At 32.2% G+C, this 20,341-nt stretch overlaps 1 protein-coding gene across 2 annotated transcripts in view; it reads right to left on the bottom strand.

Annotated features, from left to right (window-relative positions):
• Positions 1-20,341, bottom strand: part of LOC149802520 (uncharacterized) — a 176,557-nt gene that overhangs the window by 20,848 nt on the left and 135,368 nt on the right. For both annotated transcript variants that reach the window (XM_089951759.1, XM_089951760.1), the window contains exons 71-88: positions 20,117-20,224; positions 15,643-15,817; positions 15,302-15,421; positions 14,905-14,988; positions 12,568-12,764; positions 9,691-9,861; positions 9,200-9,405; positions 8,811-8,952; positions 8,218-8,485; positions 6,655-6,753; positions 5,872-6,102; positions 4,861-5,039; positions 4,125-4,185; positions 3,549-3,726; positions 2,751-2,866; positions 1,472-1,619; positions 764-1,014; positions 244-367 (exon numbers count right to left, since the gene is read on the bottom strand). In XM_089951759.1, the coding sequence (XP_089807885.1) occupies positions 244-367; positions 764-1,014; positions 1,472-1,619; positions 2,751-2,866; positions 3,549-3,726; positions 4,125-4,185; positions 4,861-5,039; positions 5,872-6,102; positions 6,655-6,753; positions 8,218-8,485; positions 8,811-8,952; positions 9,200-9,405; positions 9,691-9,861; positions 12,568-12,764; positions 14,905-14,988; positions 15,302-15,421; positions 15,643-15,817; positions 20,117-20,224 (2,858 nt within the window). The remainder of the gene's footprint in view (positions 1-243; positions 368-763; positions 1,015-1,471; positions 1,620-2,750; positions 2,867-3,548; positions 3,727-4,124; positions 4,186-4,860; positions 5,040-5,871; positions 6,103-6,654; positions 6,754-8,217; positions 8,486-8,810; positions 8,953-9,199; positions 9,406-9,690; positions 9,862-12,567; positions 12,765-14,904; positions 14,989-15,301; positions 15,422-15,642; positions 15,818-20,116; positions 20,225-20,341) is intronic.

The raw sequence follows: 20,341 nt of genomic DNA, 5'->3' as shown, positions 1-20,341 counted from the left end.
CAAAGAGCATATACCAATATATTTCCACACATAACATGTCGAAAAGTGTGCATGATTAATATTGTAACATTTAAAAATGGTAGTGTTTAATAAGTGACCATAGAGTCCAAATATTTTTACTTACATCTAAATAATCAATTTAGTTAACACAGTTGTCTTTCAAGTAGTTTATTTTGGATCATTAACAAACAGCACACTTTTCCTCTCAATGAGTTCTTATTTAATTGCAAATTATATAAATACCTTGGATAGATCATTGACAACCAGGACCTCCCCTCTGGAGTAACCTGTTTGTATACGCAGTCTTTCTTGGCTCACATCATTGTCTTCATTTGAACGTTCGTCTGAATTGAGACTTGCAACAGACCTTAAAAGAATAAAGACAAAATATGCAGTGTATTACATATAAAACTAAAATTCAAAATCTATCTATCTTTGCAACTGGAATTTTCTTAGTCTTTATTTGCAGTAAGTGAATTCTAACTGTGATAAAAAGATGAAATATGCTGTTTTTTTATTCTGAAAATAGACATTATGGCTCTTGGAACAGTTGTCATTCTTTTCCAGAAATGTATTACAAAATGATAAATTGGAATTATTTTACAACTGGGAATTGAAATATTGCACTAGTCGTAATACTGAGATATCTATGACAGTGTTTTCCACAATGGTTAAAGAGTTGAAGAAAATTATAATGGTTAATAATGTCTGAGGAGCCAGTTAGTGTAAAAAATGCGGTATCAGAATGTTGTACAAAAAATACCTTGTTAATTCACATCTTGCTTCAGACACAAACAAGATGATGAAAAAGACAAATCCTTCTATAGCCATGGCCACCAGGTTCCAGGCAATAAGGTCAAAACTGAATGGGCTTTTGTAGGAGTCAGTCCCAAATCTTGCAAAAATCTCAGACTGAATTTGGTTTTCTGTCAGCTTGATAAGCCCCTCCCCAAGACAATATGGCGGGAATATCAGGAATACATACTTCACTATACTGTAGGCATTCTTGATAGCCTGGAGGTTTGAAAATATAATCACAAGAAGGTCAGGTCGAGAACTAGAAAATACTTGTGAATATCATAATATATGCATAAACTTTAAATAAAGTGCAATGAATTTGAATCGAACAAAATTATGTTTCCTAAGTAAACAATCAAATATATGTAAAAGCATCAAATATGCAGTAGAATACTCTATGTTTAATATAGGGACATTGATAGGTTGAACTGTTATTTGAAGGTATTTGGAAAATCCGCTCTAAATATATGGTAAAAACATTTTTACAAATAAATTCTAAAGAGTTTAGATTTTCATAAGTTAATATAATCAATAAATGAGTAATCAATAAATGATGAATCAGAATGATAAAAGAGAGAAGAATACATTTATTAAATAATGTGTACATTTTGGATAGTTAGATATGAATTTAAGCATAATTGTGTGGAAAATTGACATAAATAACTGAAATTACCAAGCTCGTTTGAAAGAAATTCAGTAGGAAAATGCAGACCAAAGTTGCGATAGCGATGAATATGTTGATACAGAACATGGTGAAATATGCCGTTGATCCCTCTTTGAACAGTTTGCTCACTGTGTACATCATAGGCAGAAGTGCCCATCTATAATAACAATTGTAATAATAGTAATAATAATAATAATAATGATGATAATAATATACTGCCATTGTAATAAAAAGAATAATTTTAAGGGTGGGAATGCTTAAAAAAGGTATTAATTAGAAGACTAAGAAAAACAATGATAAATTTTTATCATTTTAATGAACGAGAACTAATTGAAAGTTAACTTGTATAAAGTTTTATAGTATTTAATAAATTTAATCTTCAAGAAGTGATTTGTAAAGGACTTAAGTAAAATACACAATCCTTAAAAAAATAAAGATTTGAAATAATACATTTTTATCACTGGGGTCATCTCACTTATTGCAACCATTTCTGTTGCAAGGAAGCTATATATTCAGCAGACTCGAACGACAAGAAAAGACTAGACAGAGATAACCAGTTGAGATAGCCAAGGTATCAGAAGACATTTTTAGTGAAGACTATTTCTACCTTGTCTGTAAAGTTAAACAGTCACTTGGTATTAAAACAACCACCTCTGTCTATATCATGCAATGTATAGATCTTTATCTTTCTACTGGTAGCCACTCATGTCCAAAATTTACACATTCGCTGGAGGAGGGTGGTGGTACTATGATGATGATTACATATCATAACCACCCCACCCCACAAAATATAAATTACTCACGCCATATATTCTTGTTCCATGAAGGCTAAATTGGTAATCAACCAGAACAGAAAATTCAAATTTTAAACAAAGTCGGACATTAAAGTGCCATATGCACAATCCTTATGAGAACAATAATTAACTTTCCTGTCTAAATTTCCTCAAATCATCAACAATGTCATCCATTTTAGACCCATATCCTGGAGTTGTGGGATTTCACGATAGGATGTCATTTCCGGTATCCTACTCATCTCCACGTTTACGAAGCGTTTTCAGTAATGTATTGATGCACACGAAAATGATCCTTACCTTCTCATCATTGACTCAAATAAGTGTTTAATACACAGAGTTATTTTAGACAATTATGAGGTATAAATTTTAGTACTGGTGACATTTGACTAGATCATTTGTTTTCCTTCTAAATTAGATAATATTATTTTGTATGGATAGGTGGTACAAAACAAGTAAATGATACTTTAATATCTTTAGATATTTTACAATCTTACCCATAGAGAAGCAAGAGAACTATAACTGCTGCAGCATTCTCTCGAGCCCAGAAGGAGTTGAGTTTGAATATTGCCAGAAGTGCGAAGACAAGCGCAACAGGTAAGCAATACATCACCTGGAAATGATATGGTTGAAATGAAATAACTATCTAATATTTGATGGTAATAAAGTCAAATACTGATAGACTTTCCAGCACACAAATACCATAATATATATGAATGTCTATGTAGGAATTTATTATATATTTTTCAGTGATGACACATTTTAAAATATTCAACTTTAGACACATTATATAATAAATAAAGATGCCTGCCATACACAACAAATGAATTTACCAAATCAAACGCAGACATGATTTTAGGTTGAACTTTCTTATTTCCATTGTCAAAAGTTCATATTGGAAAGCAACTGAAATAACTCATAAACAGCGCCAAAAACTTCTGTTATGTATGGACTAAAGAACACATCATCTGTACATATTTTGTACCCATAGAAATGAACATCAAATACCGACAAATTATGCTTAAATAATACGTAAAAACATCAATGATTTATGATAGTACATGAGGTATTACTTACAATTCTGTTACATAAAGTATACCTGAGGTATTACTTACAAGTCTGTTACATAAAGTATACCTGAGGTATTACTTACAAGTCTGTTACATAAAGTATACCTGAGGTATTACTTACAAGTCTGTTACATAAAGTATACCTGAGGTATTACTTACAAGTCTGTTACATAAAGTATACCTGAGGTTGGAAACATGCATCTAAATGAGCAAGTAATTTCTTACCAGGTCCCATATAAGTGATGTCATCCAATACATAAATGTTCCAACACCTCCTACACGCTGCAAATGCCTCTCCATGTTGCTCTTTTCATTAATGACGAATAGAATAAGTCCCAGTGGGACACAGGTGAAGGCAAATATGATGATAAGCGATATCCCCATGTCTGATGCATTTTGTAGTCTGAAGCAAAAACAGAGTATTGCATGTTTTCAGTTAGTTCTAGACAGCCACAGTATGAAATAAATACATGAATACCTTCTTTCTGTTACTGTATGTACTTGCTTAAAAGTCAAATAGATCTAGATCTGACATCACATAATGCACCAGCAGATCTGGGTCTATACAGTTTGTTAGGAGTAATTTGCAGAATAAATGGAGACCCTGATCTGCTGGCACATTAAGTGACAGAAGAACAGTGTATATGCCACTTAGAAGCAATTGTAATAATGATCTTTAATTTATATATTTTATCTTCATTTGTAAGTAGTTTCTAGTAAAGAAAATATCCAGAAGTAAACAAATATGTATTTGGGAAATTGATTTCTATCACATTTTATGATAAAGAATGATAAACTTACATAGTTTCTCTTGAAAGTTGTTGTCTATTGAATGTGAAGGGATGATTGTAAGCAGTGATACCTGAAACAAAATGCATATATATATATATATATATATATATATATATATATATATATATATATATATATATATATATATATATATATATATATATATATATATATATATATATGAATGTGTATTTCTATTGACAGGATTGAAAGGGATCTGCCTGTATATTTTAATTTAATTCACAAATCTTACAGGCATGCACATACAAGTGAAATATTCACTCTCAATATTAGCAAACAACACAAGAAAATATTATAACAGTGATATCTGGTGTTTTCATAGTATTCTTTCCTCAGTGATGTTGCAGACGTAACATCTGTATTTAACCTAAAGATGATAAATATTCAAGCTGCCTGAGTCTAAACATGACAGGGAAACATTTATATATATATATATATATATATATATATATATATATATATATATATATATATATATATATATATATATATATATATATCGTCTGATGCAGATTTATATTAATGCATTGTAGTTGCTCGGATATAAAGGACGCATATGCCAAATTTATATTTTTGTTTTACAAGCAACATTGCTTGAAAAATTTAAAACTACTCATATTTTCTTCATGCAAGACTGAAAAGTTCCAGCTGATAGGAAAATGTCATGAAGCCCCCATCCCCCCCGTGACAATACTAAGTTAAGTCTACATGATGTAAGACCTACCGTACTCTGCTGGGTTTCCTAGTACATTTAGCTCAACATTCGCTCGTAGCATTGCATTGTTTAGGGCATTGATAAATGCTGGCATCGCATGGTGCCCTTTGTTATTGAACCAAACTTTGGCTGTGAGATTTGATGTGGACAGAGAGTCTGTTGCTCTTTCGAAGGACCAGCCACCATATCTTAAATATCAAGAATGTTATCATGTTCATTCATATGTAATAATATTCATGCATCTTTAAATAGAGTAACATATGAGTAAGATTATTTTATATCAACATCATAAAATAAACACAGAAAAAGACATTTAATTCCATGCTATTGATATTTATTAGCATATATAGCATTTTGAATAAGTCATATGCCATACTTTAAGTCATATAGGAATTCCATAAAGCAATGCAAAATATTTACAGTTACATCTTTAACAGAATCACAAATGTTGAATTAGGACAGAGGCGTAGCTATGATATTTTGTGCCCAGGGACAAACTATAAAATTGGCGCCCCAGCCCCCTCCCCGTTTAATCACATTTTTGAATATTACCCTTGTTTACTTATTATAATGTAACATTGTAAGCCTCATTTTGGCGCCCCTGTACCTTGGCACCCGGGGACATATGTACCCCCCTGCCCCCCCCAGCTACGCCTCTGAATTAGGAATTTGTTGACGAATTAAATATGCCATAATGCTATTCAAATCATGTGATAAGAACAAAAAATGAAAACGAATTTCAAATCCAGTGTCCTCTTTTCATAAGCATATCTAACGAAATCTACCTTAAAATTCCTCTGTGCATAGGCAATTATAGACTAAAATGGCATTAAATATACTAATTTATCTGATTGCCATCATCTTCATCTTCACAAATAATATACACTCATTGACCCAAATCATCTCACATTTGATAATTATTTAATAACCAATACTAAAGCATTACAAGGATGTCTATCTCCAACGTGAATATTTTGTCCAGTTTGCAATAAATGTAATTGGTAAAGAAAGTGATCAAACCTAATCTCTGTGAAATTAAAAAAGCTGTCCAGAAGGTATTTCTCAATATTATAGCCAGAAAGGTTTTGGAAAATATCAGTCGTGATTGTGCGCCTTTGTGGAGGTGGTACACCTGCAGCACCTTCATCACACATGTAACGGTAGTCATCACATCTACATGTTGCATTGGGATGGGCAGTATATGGCGGTTTCGTAAATGCGCTATCTCCTTGGATGCATTCAAATGGAAATCTTTAAAGAAAACATTTTTAAAAAATGGGTTACATAGCATTTTACAAGCTTCAAATATTCCCTTTTTGCATTTACTTTTATTATGTGTATCTTAATATACAGCCAGCATTTGATGTTACATGCATAGTTATTGAGGAAATTTATCCAAATGAATTTGTGTAATTAGCATGATTAGTACGGAATCTAATTCCAAATTATACTACTGTCAAGGTTAATTGTTACTCATTTGTTTTACTCAGGCAATTATAAAAGCACAGTAGTATTTGATATGTTTGTGGCAAGGGTCTGATATAATGCAAACACATCTTAGCTTTTGTTTGCCTACTAAATGAATCCAAGATTTCCTTAATTATTCGTGTATTAGAAAACATGTGTGATCAATATGCATGATTATTAATTATTTATCATTCCCTGATCATGTCAACTAAAATATCAAAACAAATGCACATTTAAATGACAATAAAATTATATTTAGTGTCAAATATAAATGAAATATGCAAGAGAATTGATTCTTTTGAAGGTGTCGTATTATCACACATCTATTCAATTTACCCTAAAGTTTCATGGCTTTTCATGCACGTTGTACCAATCCCAGGATTTTGTACGAACATGTCTATAACTCTACTAGCTAAAGGATCATCAACAGGATCGCTGAAAGTAAAAGCAAATAAGAATTTTTTATTTTGTAGTTCAACAGTGTTCAGTAAGTGATGTAAAATATAAAAAAATTTAGCAAGTGGCATTCAGGAGTATTCTATTGATATTCTGCATTGAATGTGTGGACGAATTTTAAAGTTTGACATTTGGGTCATCCAAATTTTATATATATCTCAATATATCTACACACATATTAATGAGAACAGAGTTGAAACATGTTACTTTACTTTCAGGCAACAATTTACAGCACAAATAAAGTACCCCTTTTTAAATCAAAATAAAAACAAATTAAGAATGAATCCCTAACTAAAACTCATAAACACATAAAATGATTTAATAAATTCTAGTTCAACAATGTTACTAAATGATTATGCAGATTATAAAAAAGTGTAACAAATGGCATTACAGACTATTTTTATTGACCTTCTCTATTAACCCTTTACCTCATGGAGTGTATGCCTTTTTAGCCCTCTGATACACATGTAGCAAAGTTACCCAGTGCAGTGCACTATAAATAGAACACCTGTTACCTATTCGACTCCATACACATAGGCCTGCCTGTTAACTGTTAAGCAGTTTAGTGTATGTTAGGTTTAACAGCAATTTTAATCATTTTACATTTTTGGTACACATCTATTATGTGTGGAAAAATTTAAGAGTAAAGTCTGACCGTTATAGCTGTGTAATTATTTTTCACAGAAGAATTTTTTATGTGTTTTAAAATCTTGAGAGAACTCATTCACTGTCAAGTCAGTGAAGCCGCATGACCAACCGTAGCTGCCATTTCTCATACTTGAAATTTACAAGTTCTTTGTCTGCATCTACATCACTAAGTCATCTGAATTTGATAATTTATAAAAACTAATTGCTACCTACATCAATATGAGAACTGTTACCTAAGTTATGGAAGCTTTCATAGTTATGATTATAATCATAAAAAGTACTGAACGAAATCCATGACCTCCATTTTGGAGAGTGGAGAATACGACCCAGTTACTTTAAATAGCTGATTTTGACCAGAGCATAACAGCGATCACATGATCCGACATAATGGTCATTCACAGCAATGAATGAGGTATTAAATAAGGTTTTCCCCAAAGGGGTGCTATGAAAACGCACTAAAAATGGCTGATGTTTACAGCATGCAAATGGAGTAGAGGCATCAAAAGGCGCTTCCATGCAAATGGAGTAAAGGCATCCAAAGGTGCTTGCATGAGGTAAAGGGTTAATGATTTAAAATAATAGGCATATGACATAGACATATGTCTCATCAAAATGTTAGATCTCATATTTCTACAGATGGATTAACGAGAACAGAAATCTACTAGATTGAAACAAGTTTGAGTTTTTTTTTCAGACCACTACTTACAGCACAAGTAAAGAATCATTTTTATATCAGGAGAAGGGTTTCTCTTTAGGTTTTAACTAATTACTGTTATGAATAAGCATAATCATTACCTGACAAAAACGTAACTGTTTGGTCCGTACATCGGGGGTGTAAGTAGAAGATTCTTGGCCTGAGAGTCATCTGGACGAATGGTATGGAAACCCAGTGCTGCGGCAAACATCGCAATGGGCAGTAAAAGCACAGATATGATCATTCTCCAATCACGACGATAGTGGTGGAATCTTTTTGATATTAAAGCTCCAAGCTGTTGAGTCTTCAATGCACACCCTGTTGATTTTGGAGGTTTTCTTTGGCTGCTTTCTACACTGACAGTTGTAACTGTACCAAAATTGATTTAAAGTAATTAGAATCTTTGCTTCCTGTGATAGACGAAACTTGGTGCACATGACATCAAAATAGTTTCTTTTTAGATGTGATCACAGCAAAAATAAACACTAGTAACATTACCACTGCTACTTGTGATTTTAATCATTTAACCCTTTACCTCACAGAGCATATTGTCCAAAGGCGCTTGCATGAGGTAAAGGGTTAACATTTTATATATCAATACACCATATGTTGTGCACTTCTGTGTAAATATCAAACAAACTATAAATTAAAGAAACATAATCTACAAGAAAGGACTGCTGTAACAATTCTCTACCTTTCTGTAGTGCTTCATTCTTTCCATCATCTCCTTTTTCTTTCCAATCCACACTCTTGAGACTGTCATCTGTTGCTGCACTTATATTTTCTGGAGTGAGAGGTTGACCCATATTTGCAACAGAACTTACCTTCAGGAAAACCTTCAAGATAAAAAATGATTTCTTTAAATAATTTGTACAGCAAAAAAGGTGACCATAAACAACTTGTAAAAGAAAGGGATACCATGCATTTTTTGTTACTGTACGAATATCATATGATTATAGCAGTAACTAGATTATTTAAATTACAGTGTCTTTAATTTCAGTCTGATATGTCCTCCAGTCATCTATACTTTTCTTATCTTTAACTTTCACTTTTACTGGTTGCTGTTTTCAGTTGTATACTAACCTCATCCAGTGTTGGGTCCGACAGGGCGTATTCAGAAATATTAAGTATCTCCTTGTTTGTTTCCAACTCAAAGAAGAAACGTTCAAACTCATCATACTGTGACTGTATTGGTAGGATAAAGGTATATTCATTGTTCACCACCTTGACCAGTTTAGCATTTGGAACTCGTGCTTGTAACAAAGTGAGTATTGACCCAACATTATGATCTGTAAATACAGTTAAATAGTAATTAGAAATGAATGATTCATCGCAAAAGGAGTTCTGGATATGTAAATGAAATCATTATTCTTAGTTGAACACTTAAACTTTCTCTTGTGTTTTCCATTTCATTTTTCTCAAGCTGTTAGCATGTCTTTAGACATTTTTGAACTGTTCGGTATTGAAGATGACAAGAATAATGAATTACAGGACTTTCGGGGACTGTAAACCAGAAGACAGTATTTACAAACATCTTACTGTGCACCCACTAGGTTTTATACTTTTTATCTTACCTTCATTGTGCAGATTCTTTGTCACGATAAGTCTATATCCACTTCCAACACTTTGTTTCAGGAATGACGGAGAACCACTGCAGAGAATCTTTCCTTTGTGCATGAGAATGATTCTGTCACCAAGTATGTCAGCCTCATCCAGGTGGTGTGTGGAGAGTAATACTGCACATTCTAAGGTCAAATAAATAAATCATTAGTGTATTGACCTCCATCCGAAAAAAGCAGATTCAGATTTACCAGACATGGATATATATACAAGTCTGGTCGGTTCTAAAATTATTATACAAACTCAGTTGTGAGTTTCTGGTTTCTGTACCACCTGCATTTAAAGTTCTCTGGGCTCAGAATTATACTACAATATATAAAGAAATAATAATACAGATTAATATAAAACTTGAACAATAGTATCTCGCCATCTCTGATACACATGGCTTTTATAGCATATACTGACTCGTTTCTAGACACCCCATCCCCCAAAATCCGATCTTGCACGTACTCACCAGGAGCCACAAGTAGTAACCCAGGGATCATAATGCAAATGCCATCAATATATTATGATCATCCTTATTCTATGACTAAATATATAACATTTAATCCAAAAATATTAAAAAATATAATTGTATTTGAAATATATTCGTTTCTGACCACTGAAGTACACTCAGGGGTGTCAGAGTCAGGAGACAGGGATGGTCTTTTCCTCCACCTCCCAACCTTCTAGTGTAGACATTTACCAGAAGGGAAAGACAGGATACAAACAAAAGATTAATCTTATGACAAATGAATTCTCCAGCACAATGGACCAACCTAAATTAGAAATATTTGGTAAATGCAGCAAGTTGTAATGTATGGTTCTGAGACTGCACACAGTACAGCAATGTGACCAAAATGTAAAGAGAGTAGAGAGATTACCAATAAGAAGCTTTGATTTGTCATCATTGTAAACACTTAATATCATGCAGATAATAAACTCATACTAAAGGAATCTTGACAACCTATGAAATGTCAACCAGTGTGACAGGGCATAAAATATACAAACAATGAGAAAAATAACTTTTTCTATGATATTAAAGTCAACGTGCTACAATAGTTTTAAAAAGCCAGGGGACAATTCTTTGTTTTTTTCCTTTAAAACCTTAAACATCATCGACCTTAAAGTCTGTTTCAGAAATTATTATCTTGATCCACCCCCTGGGAGGCAGAGGTTATTGAATAGATTCACATACACTGAGTAAGACTGGAGTGTATGACAGTGTGCATATAATAGAGAGCATATTTCATGCATTCATACCATATAATCTTTTTTATTCAAGTCCCACTTTAAACAATATAGACCCTGATATGGTGTAGCATTATCAGCCAGCAGAGCAGGGGTAATTTTGTTTATTCTACTAATTGCTCCTGACAAACTGGATAGACACAGATCTGCCAGAACATAATGCACTAGCTGATCTGTGACTGTGTAGTGTGAATTTGGACTGGATATATAAGTGAGTATATATGGCATTTGAGAAACAGCTAAAGCATGAAATATATTAAGTCTACATATTTAATTCTTAATCTTCACAATACAATGCAGTTTGTGTGTTGAGTGTAGCCAATCTCAATGTCATACGTAAAGCTGTTATTATACAAAGTTTACCATGGATAAATAACTGTATTCCTTCCTCCACTAATACCAGTCATAAATTGCATTATATGTAGGCTTGGATGTATATAAAAAATATGTGGTCATAAGTTAAATATAAACAATGAATCTATGTTAGTATATCATAAAAGGTAGGTCACAGTGGCCTTCTTTGGGGCAGCACTAACAGAGATGCATCCAATAATAAAGTTTCAAGATTTTACCATAAATATCACACAGCAGTTTAACTTTAAACACAAAATTAAGAAATCTTCATTGAACATGAAATATGGGCCGCATAAGCATTTTGCCATAAAGGAAGACTACTTATAAAGATGCTTTCTCTTACAACCATCCATAATTAGGGTAGTATGTTTTTAGCATGCAAAAGCTCAGGTGTCACATGCAAAAGTTAACTAAAGTCAGGAAACAAAATACAGATAATTATAAAATAACATTGTTGTACCGTTCAAAATTTTGCATTAACAACACCTAAAAATACCAACTCAAAATTTAACCCAAGTTAGGAAATCACAAACTATGGGTCATAATGAGTGCTTATTGCTCAAGACGTTGAATACCTTCATCATGTGTACAATTCTAGACAGAGCAGTATGTGCATAGCATGAACCGAAACAACATTTGTGATCCTATGCTAAATGCAAAAGCTTGTACTTGTTAAATATAGCATGCAGTGACCTCCTTTTGTTGCAAGAGTGTAGCACTAATAAATATGGATTATCATCCAATTTAAAGATCCTTGTATGAAAAGAAGTTTAAGAAATAAACCCAAATTACACACAGCTGGCTTTTACATTCTAATATTCTATGTTCTCATGTCCTTAACGAATTATCCTTAAAACCTGAATTACAGATTATAGGTACATTTGCTTTTAAAGTGGGTACCAAACAATCCTTACAATTTCCTGTTCAACACAAAATTATTTTATAAAAGTATTTTAGGCAATTGTGTTATGTCTCATAGAAAAAAAAAGAAATTTTAAGTGTTTAAACAAGGAGTAAATATCATCCACTTTGGGATATCTGATTTTAATACCAATTTAAAGTTGTTATCTTTGGCAATTCAAGCAGTGATCAAACTATTGTTTATTCTGGATTTTTCTTTTTATGTCACTGCTATGTATTAATTGCGACATGTACCTTTTTATTCTCCCTCAAGTTCCCCACCAAGAGTCTAAACAGTTTAATCCACACATTACAGTCTAAAGGAAAATGTTTAAAGATATAACTACCATTTTTTCTGCGGATGATTAAATTCCATATAGCTCTACAACCATTAGGATCAATTCCACTGGTTGGTTCATCAAGAATAACGACTTCTGATCCACCCACAAAAGCCAGCGCTACACAGAGTCTTCTCTTCATTCCTCCTGACAAGTGCTTTACAAGGGTATGGCGCACATACCACAGATCCACATCTTGGAGGAGCCTGAAAGAGCAACTTTCACATAAATTTAGTTTGAAATAACTTTTGTTAGAGGCTTGAAAGACAATTAAAATACCTTTCCATGAGACTGTGGTTCAATACTGTTATAGGGAACCACCAAGGTGAGGTCACCTTATTCATGGGTACATTGTACATAAACTGCTACACCACTCCCTCGATAACTCGCACCCTGATAATTCATGAACCCACTTATAATGTGAGGTCAGCTGTGGATCCCATTTTTTAAGCCAGAAAATACCCCCCAAAATTGATCCCTATTTGTTGAACTTGAAGAAAAACGTGATCAAAATTGGTAACGGAAACTTTGATGTATCATTCGTTTTATCACTGAAAATGGTAGATAGGACCTGGAAATTTTAATCAACACTATGAAATATCAAATTTCAAAATAGGTCATACAATTTTTTTACATTTTCTTTCTAAATGACATTCCTAGTACACCGCAATTACCGATATGTAAGGAAATTTCAATTAATGAAAATGTACTTTAATAAATACAAATTAAACATTTTTTTTATCAATTGAAATTTGTGTTCTAGTTCCTTCTTTTAGTTCCTTTTAAGTGAAATCATCATAAATGCAAAGTGTCCTCTTGTAATTAAACATAAAATGCATAAATCTACCATATCAGCTATGTCCCCGAGCATTTTTCTGAGAACCTAATTAAGTGCTGACTGTGTTTTGCTGACTTGCGGAAGTATTTCTTGTATTGTTGCACTGAATTAAAAGCTGGCCTCCTTTGTATTATCACATTAATTATGTCTATTGAATCAAATAAAGGAGGTGAAATAAAAGAATAGTTAAAAGGCACAAAAATCCTACAAACTTAAAATCTAGCTGCCCCGGTGGTATGCAGGGTGAAGTCATTTCATTTGATCAATCGAACACTTATAAATGTTATTGTGTATGTAACATAATTAAACTACCTTACATTAACCTACTCTTTCATAACTGTGTTCAAAGATAACAAGGCAGCCAAACGAAATTAATATTTCGTAAAATAAAGAGCTTGATTTCAGATATGGACCATTGTGGGCAAGTGAGTTTCAGAGAATTCTTGAACTGGCACTTGGAGATATCCTCAAAGATGATAAAAAGTTTTATTATTACTTCAAATGAAATCACAATAACAATATTGTACTAACTGAACAATACAAAATTTGAGTTTCAACATAGACGATTGTCTCATGAAAAAAATGTCACGTGTTTTTGTAAAAAAGGATTCTTGTTTGGTGGTGTATCAACATTTAGTCTACTTTCCTGCTCTGTGGAATCCCAATTTTTAGCAGGATTCTATTAATCACCACTATGGGAATTAAACTCATCAAGAAAACAAATAGCAGTGACGTATTACAAAGATTTTTCGCGTACACTTGATGGTTGTTGAAACCAGTTGGAACAATCTTTCATATGTTGGACATTTTGAAAATAAATGTTATTTAAACAGAATAACAAACAACTTCATTAGAAAAAGCGCATTATTAAAAATTATTGACGTGAATGCAAAATGAGTATTCAATCATTAAACAGCCCAGTTCCCTAACGCCACTCCAACCCCATGATTTTCTCGCTGTCAAAGCAATTTTTTTCCCAAATTTTGGAGGTCCCTCGATAACTCGCACCTTGCTTATAGTGTAGTCTATGTTTGCGGACCCCATTTTGCGCAAGTTATCAAGGGAGAGGTGTATTACTAAAGATATTACCACACACACTTGTTTAATTAGTATATATTGTACTGAAGCAACCTGTACTAGGGAACCACTACACTGTAACCACAACAGTATCTTCATTGACATGACCTTTAACTCAAACCCGACATGAAACACACTATAAATAAAACCTATAGTAGTGTCCCAAGAGGTTATGGATTTATAAACAGTTCATGGTGGTTGCAAAGTGAAAATCGAAATGAAGCAACTCTAAATTCTATAAGTTTTTGTTAGTGAGAAAAGAAATGTGTTGCTTTAGAGTGTGAATTACTAATTTCTTTTTCGACTGTTATCCTTAAAATAAGAACAAGAGTAAATATTTAGTTTTTCATAAGATATGTAAATGAAATTGTTTACCAATCCTTTTGCACATGACACGTAGAAACTTAAAATTAAATTTATCAGACACATACTGTTTAATTTCATCCTTCTTTGTGGTCCCTGATCTGTTAGACTTGATAGCAGCATAAAACTCCATGTGCTCGATCACGGTCATGCTATAAAATAGGTGGTGAAACATAGATTCATTAATGCTTGAGATATTATGATAGCCAGTTTCTTCCACAATGTTCATTCATGTAAACTTGTAAACATTATGGTTGATTCTAACAACAAGAATACATAGAGCGTAGGGGTAAATATTCTGAGCTCACACAAACAGTAGCTTAGTACAGAAAACTATCATCGAAACATTATGTAAATCTATTTTAAGTAAAGGTAAATGTTGACTTAAATACATTGTGAGAAAATTAATTAATAATCACCATTATGAGGGGAAAATAAATTGGTTTCTTTCAAGATCATACTTACTAGCAGAACAATGAATTGTGTTGGGGACATATTCCAAGACTGTTCTTCACCTTTTGTTGAGGACGATTATAAATCAACACCTCTCCTTGTGATGGCTTTAGAATTCCAATCAACATATTTCTGAAACAAAGTTGTAATTCTTGTAATAAATTAAATCAAATGCATAGAAATTCAAGGAAATCTGACTGGCAAAAGACTATGAAGCATATGCAAAGAAAACAATAAGATCGTACAAATCTTTTATTCTTTTTTATTTATCAAAGTCATTTTCTCTCTCTCTTTTTCTCTCTCTCTCTCTCTCTCTCTCTCTCTCTCTCTCTCATTTTGCATAAATAACGTACATCAGTGTTGTCTTTGCAGCTCCATTTTCACCAAGCATCACTGTAACATGACCACTATAAATGCTCATATTCACGTCATCAACAGCTGCTCCTTGTTTTTTCGAATAGACCTTGCTGAGTCCTCGCGCAGAGAGTGCTTCCTTCAAACCTTGATCCACTGGTTCCATTAGATACCCTTTAGGTAGTAAAAGTGAGCATGAAATTAATAAGAACTCACATCACTGTTAAGAATTTTCTATATTTTTTGTAACTCTTCGTACATAATTGTATCTATATTATGTGTCATTTTGTTCATGATAATACATTGCAATGATCAACTATAGTCAAGATATTAATAGTTTATTTTTTTATCAATGAGTATAAAATTCTATTTGAAAAAATTAAGAGTTTAGATTGCATAGGCTGTATAAATAGTTCTCAAAGAAGGTACATACTAAAATTAATAATAATATTAATATTTAAACATGCTGACAGCTTTGGGGTAATTTCTCATTGGCTCAGATGGGGTCAGGTGAGTTCTTAGAAGAATTAAGTTAGCTCACATTGAATGGGTTAGGATGGATGGGTTTTTAAGATGTGGGATATTTGCACAGTATCACGTAGCTAGTCATAACAAAATACATTTTTACCCCTTACGCTTGTATATAAGTGCATGGTTCTATACAATTTTGGTCAGTCTTATTATTTTATTGTTCTAATATTAGTTTGAAGACCTATTTGATGGTATGTTTAGACATTATTTGAAAGGAAACATCTGTTTAGATTATTAAACTGAACTACAAAGTGCTCATTGGTTTAAAATAAGACTATTGTGAATTATTCAAAGAAGTTCTGGACAATGCCATTTTGATACATCAGGACTGTTGGTAGACCAGCACATTTGAGGATCTAAAATTCATTTGGAAAATTCAATTCTTTTGGACTTGAATATAACTTTTTAGGAGTTTTGGACTCAATTCAGAATACTATGAGTTCCTTTTACATTTTTATTTTCTTACTTTATTAAATTACTTTTTAAGCATTACAAAACTTGATGGTTTTGCTTCTTTGTGTTACTTTGTGTACAACTAAAGAGTCGTACAATAAAATTTGTAACTATGTAATGCATGCTCTCTTGAGATTATGAAAAGAGGGTTTGTTGAGTTTGACAACACTAGAAAAGAACTTGTGTAAACATTGCAAATGTCAACCAAAAGCTGATGATATTACAACATGTATGAATTGAGTTTAAGGAAATAGAAAAGTTAAATAAAAGAATTCCTTGGCTTTGTTCCTCCTCCGAATACTAAAATGTTACTGGGTACCATCTTTGATTAGTAAATATTGATTTTCACTCAGATATATATATATATATATATATATATATATATATATATATATATATATATATATATATATATATATATATATATATATATATATATATATATATATATTACATTTTCTATTCATGATAAAATATTGCCAGGGTCATTTAGCAGAAAACATATTAAGTACTAATTAATATTTTTAGGATAGAAATAAACATGTTAATGAGATGAGTGCAGATTATGGGGTTTCTTGAAAGTCAGGCTGACATAATTCCTGATTGTCTACCTGTTAAAGTGATTGCCATTGGTGATGAAATTAGAGTGATTCAAAATTATTATTCACACCACCAATTCTGCTTCTGAAAATTACGTGTTAGTTTTTATATAAGGGATTCTTTCCTGAGTATTAATTATTCTTATCATAAACATCAGTCTTAGTGGAGTCAAATAGCTGTGTTTAATTCATTTGAGGGATTTCATTTATTTATTTCAATTATTTATTTGAATTTCAAAGTGCTCAGATTTATACTTTTGTAGTTGCTTTGGAGCTGCAGTGAATTCATTTAAAGACATTTTGGATTATAGCATTGCATTACATCAAGTCTGTATACCTTATCAAAGTTAGTTTTTGAATATTGTGCTTTGGAATATCAGTTTTATTAATTTAAAGGAATAGTTGAATCTTTCCCAGGAAAAATGTTCCCAGAAGGTTTCAATGGCTTACAACCATTTAAAGTTCAATACATGATATACAATGAATGATCCACCTTAACTTCTACACAGCCATTGTTCCAATCTAGAGTCAGCTATTGTCAGTATTTCCTATTTTTCATCCACCTTAACTTCTAGACAGGCATTGTTCCAATCTGCAGTTAACTATCATCAGTATATTCTCCTTTTGTAAGCTTTGATTTTGACATATTTACAGTTGATCTAGGAATGCCTCAGGAGCAGAATGCAAAAGCTAGATTTAACAGAGCAGATTAAGTTGGCTAGAGTAACTGACATAATATTTAATGTGAAAAGATTCTTGTAGCATCGTTTTTGTTGAGAATGGTTCTACATTTCTGCACATCAATTGAGTGAATAATGCTCTGGCTGAAAATATGACAGCATCAGTCAAATAATAAATATCTTTAATATCCATTTAATAGATATTTTCATTAAAAATGTCAAAATGTTCTGTTAATTATGTTTATTTATTTACTTGTATCTTTTGCAATTTTTCCCACCTTCTTTCCCTGACAAAATGAAAGCATGTAAGTTCCTTCACCTTATAATATATATATATATATATATATATATATATATATATATATATATATATATATATATATATATATAGTATGTATGCTGTATCAATGATATACCACTAGGTGTATACATTTTTAAGTAAAAGGAAACAAGACTTGCTGAGTTTCCTTTTCAATAAAAAATTAATACAAGTAGTATATCATCGTTACAGCGTACATGCTGTACATATATTTTATTTATGTCACATACAAATACATAAATTTGCTCTTTGAACAGATTTTCTACAGGCAGCTGTGTATTGACCGATTGAATGAACTCCTCACATTCCCAAGTGTGTCCACTACAAAATGTATTTCTATGCCTTTTGTGGTTACATGTATTCACAATCACCTTTGTATATTGATAAGTTGATTGTTTTCTTTTATTAGCTTCTATTTTTCTTCACATTGATTAAATCAATATAATACACACTTATGATTTAAACATGAAAGATACTTTAATGATGAAAGTAGTGCATTACAAATACTTGGTTAGCTATGCCATTCATATGAATGATTAGCCATTCATGTACCCGTGCATGTAAATTAATGTGGAATAGAAACTAAGTGAAATGACGAACCAACAAGAGGTAATTAAAATATTTTTGATATATTTACAGTTGATCTAAGTCATTATTCTGCTTTAGTAATAGTACCACTGACCATAAACTCTCTCTCTCTCTCTCTCTCTCTCTCTCTCTCTCTCTCTCTCTCTCTCTCTCTCTCTCTCTCTCTCTCTCTCTCTCTCTCTCGCTCTCTCTCTCTCTCTCTCTCTCTCTCTCTCTCTCTCTCTCTCTCGTTGGTTTGACTTTAAATCTCTCTCTTTCATCCTTTGGTCAGTTTGACTTAACTTTTACCATCATTCATGAATCCAGAGACAGTGTGGGATGACACAAACAAAAATCCTTTCATAGATTTTAGCCCGTATCTTGCTACGATGGTCCAGAGAGAGAGAGAGAGAGAGAGAGAGAGAGAGAGAGAAAGAGAGTGGCCTTTAGACATTTTCATATTTAATTAATAGTACTCGATTTTCAGAACATTATAATATGTTTAAGAAACAACAACAACAACAACAAAACATCAAATACATTCACAGTATGTGTACCACATAACAGAGAATGGTTTGCAACATTGTATCTTTGATAAACACTGTTGATAAATCCCAAGGAAATTGCACACATATCGTTATGATGAACCATATTCTTGTAGGTTATTTGGTGTAATTTCTATTTCAAGGTTTTAATCCAGCCCTATTTTCTTTTCTCTCTCACTCCACCTTTCTGTGTAGTTTAACCTTTATGCATGAAAGGGGAGGGGGGATCAGAAAGCAGAAAGGATTGTGATGAAAATGTGTACCATATTAAATTCATTTGGAAAACGGGGATTATTAAAACTTTTTATCATTCTGTTTCAAACGTCACTAATGCTTAATGTGTGATAATTGATCATTGATCTAGAATCACTGGCACACAGTCGTGAGAATGTTTATATATGCGTATTATTACGCCATGGGCGGATCACAATTTAATATACCAGTAGTATTGGTATATCAAATTGCTTTATACCAACACTTTAAATGCCGTGTTATTTTTAATGTATATGTATATATACTTGTAAGAAAAAATATCCTTGTAAGTGACTATGTCAAGACAATAAACAATCAATATTTATTTTCTTGGTAGTATGTCACTAAGTATTTTCTAATAAAGGAACATTTTTAATGTGGAATGATTGGAAGGAAATTAGGATCTCATTTCAATAAGGTTAGTACATATGAGATACGATCATGATTCTACTACAAGTTTTTATCAATGGCGAATTATGAGACACATTAATTGTAGCTGTGAACATAATGATGGAAATATATCGTACCACTCTGATCGTTTCCGGTTTTATACTTATCAGTGGACGAGGAGCAAGTACATCCCCAAAATGTTGGTGAAATTAGGAAATACCAAGGCTGTGATACTCCAAATTTCCCTGAAAAGAAATCACATTTACTGTTAGATAATATGTAATTTTGTATTTTGAGATAAGCAGGCTATTTTATTTATATTTAAATTTTTGCAATTCATACATCAGTGACATATGAAAGAT

This window comes from Sinohyriopsis cumingii, chromosome 3, assembly GCF_028554795.1.
Source record: "Sinohyriopsis cumingii isolate HCF-2022 chromosome 3, ASM2855479v2, whole genome shotgun sequence".
NCBI classification, from domain to species: domain Eukaryota; kingdom Metazoa; phylum Mollusca; class Bivalvia; order Unionida; family Unionidae; genus Sinohyriopsis; species Sinohyriopsis cumingii.
This window is presented reverse-complemented; position numbering and strand designations above follow the sequence as displayed.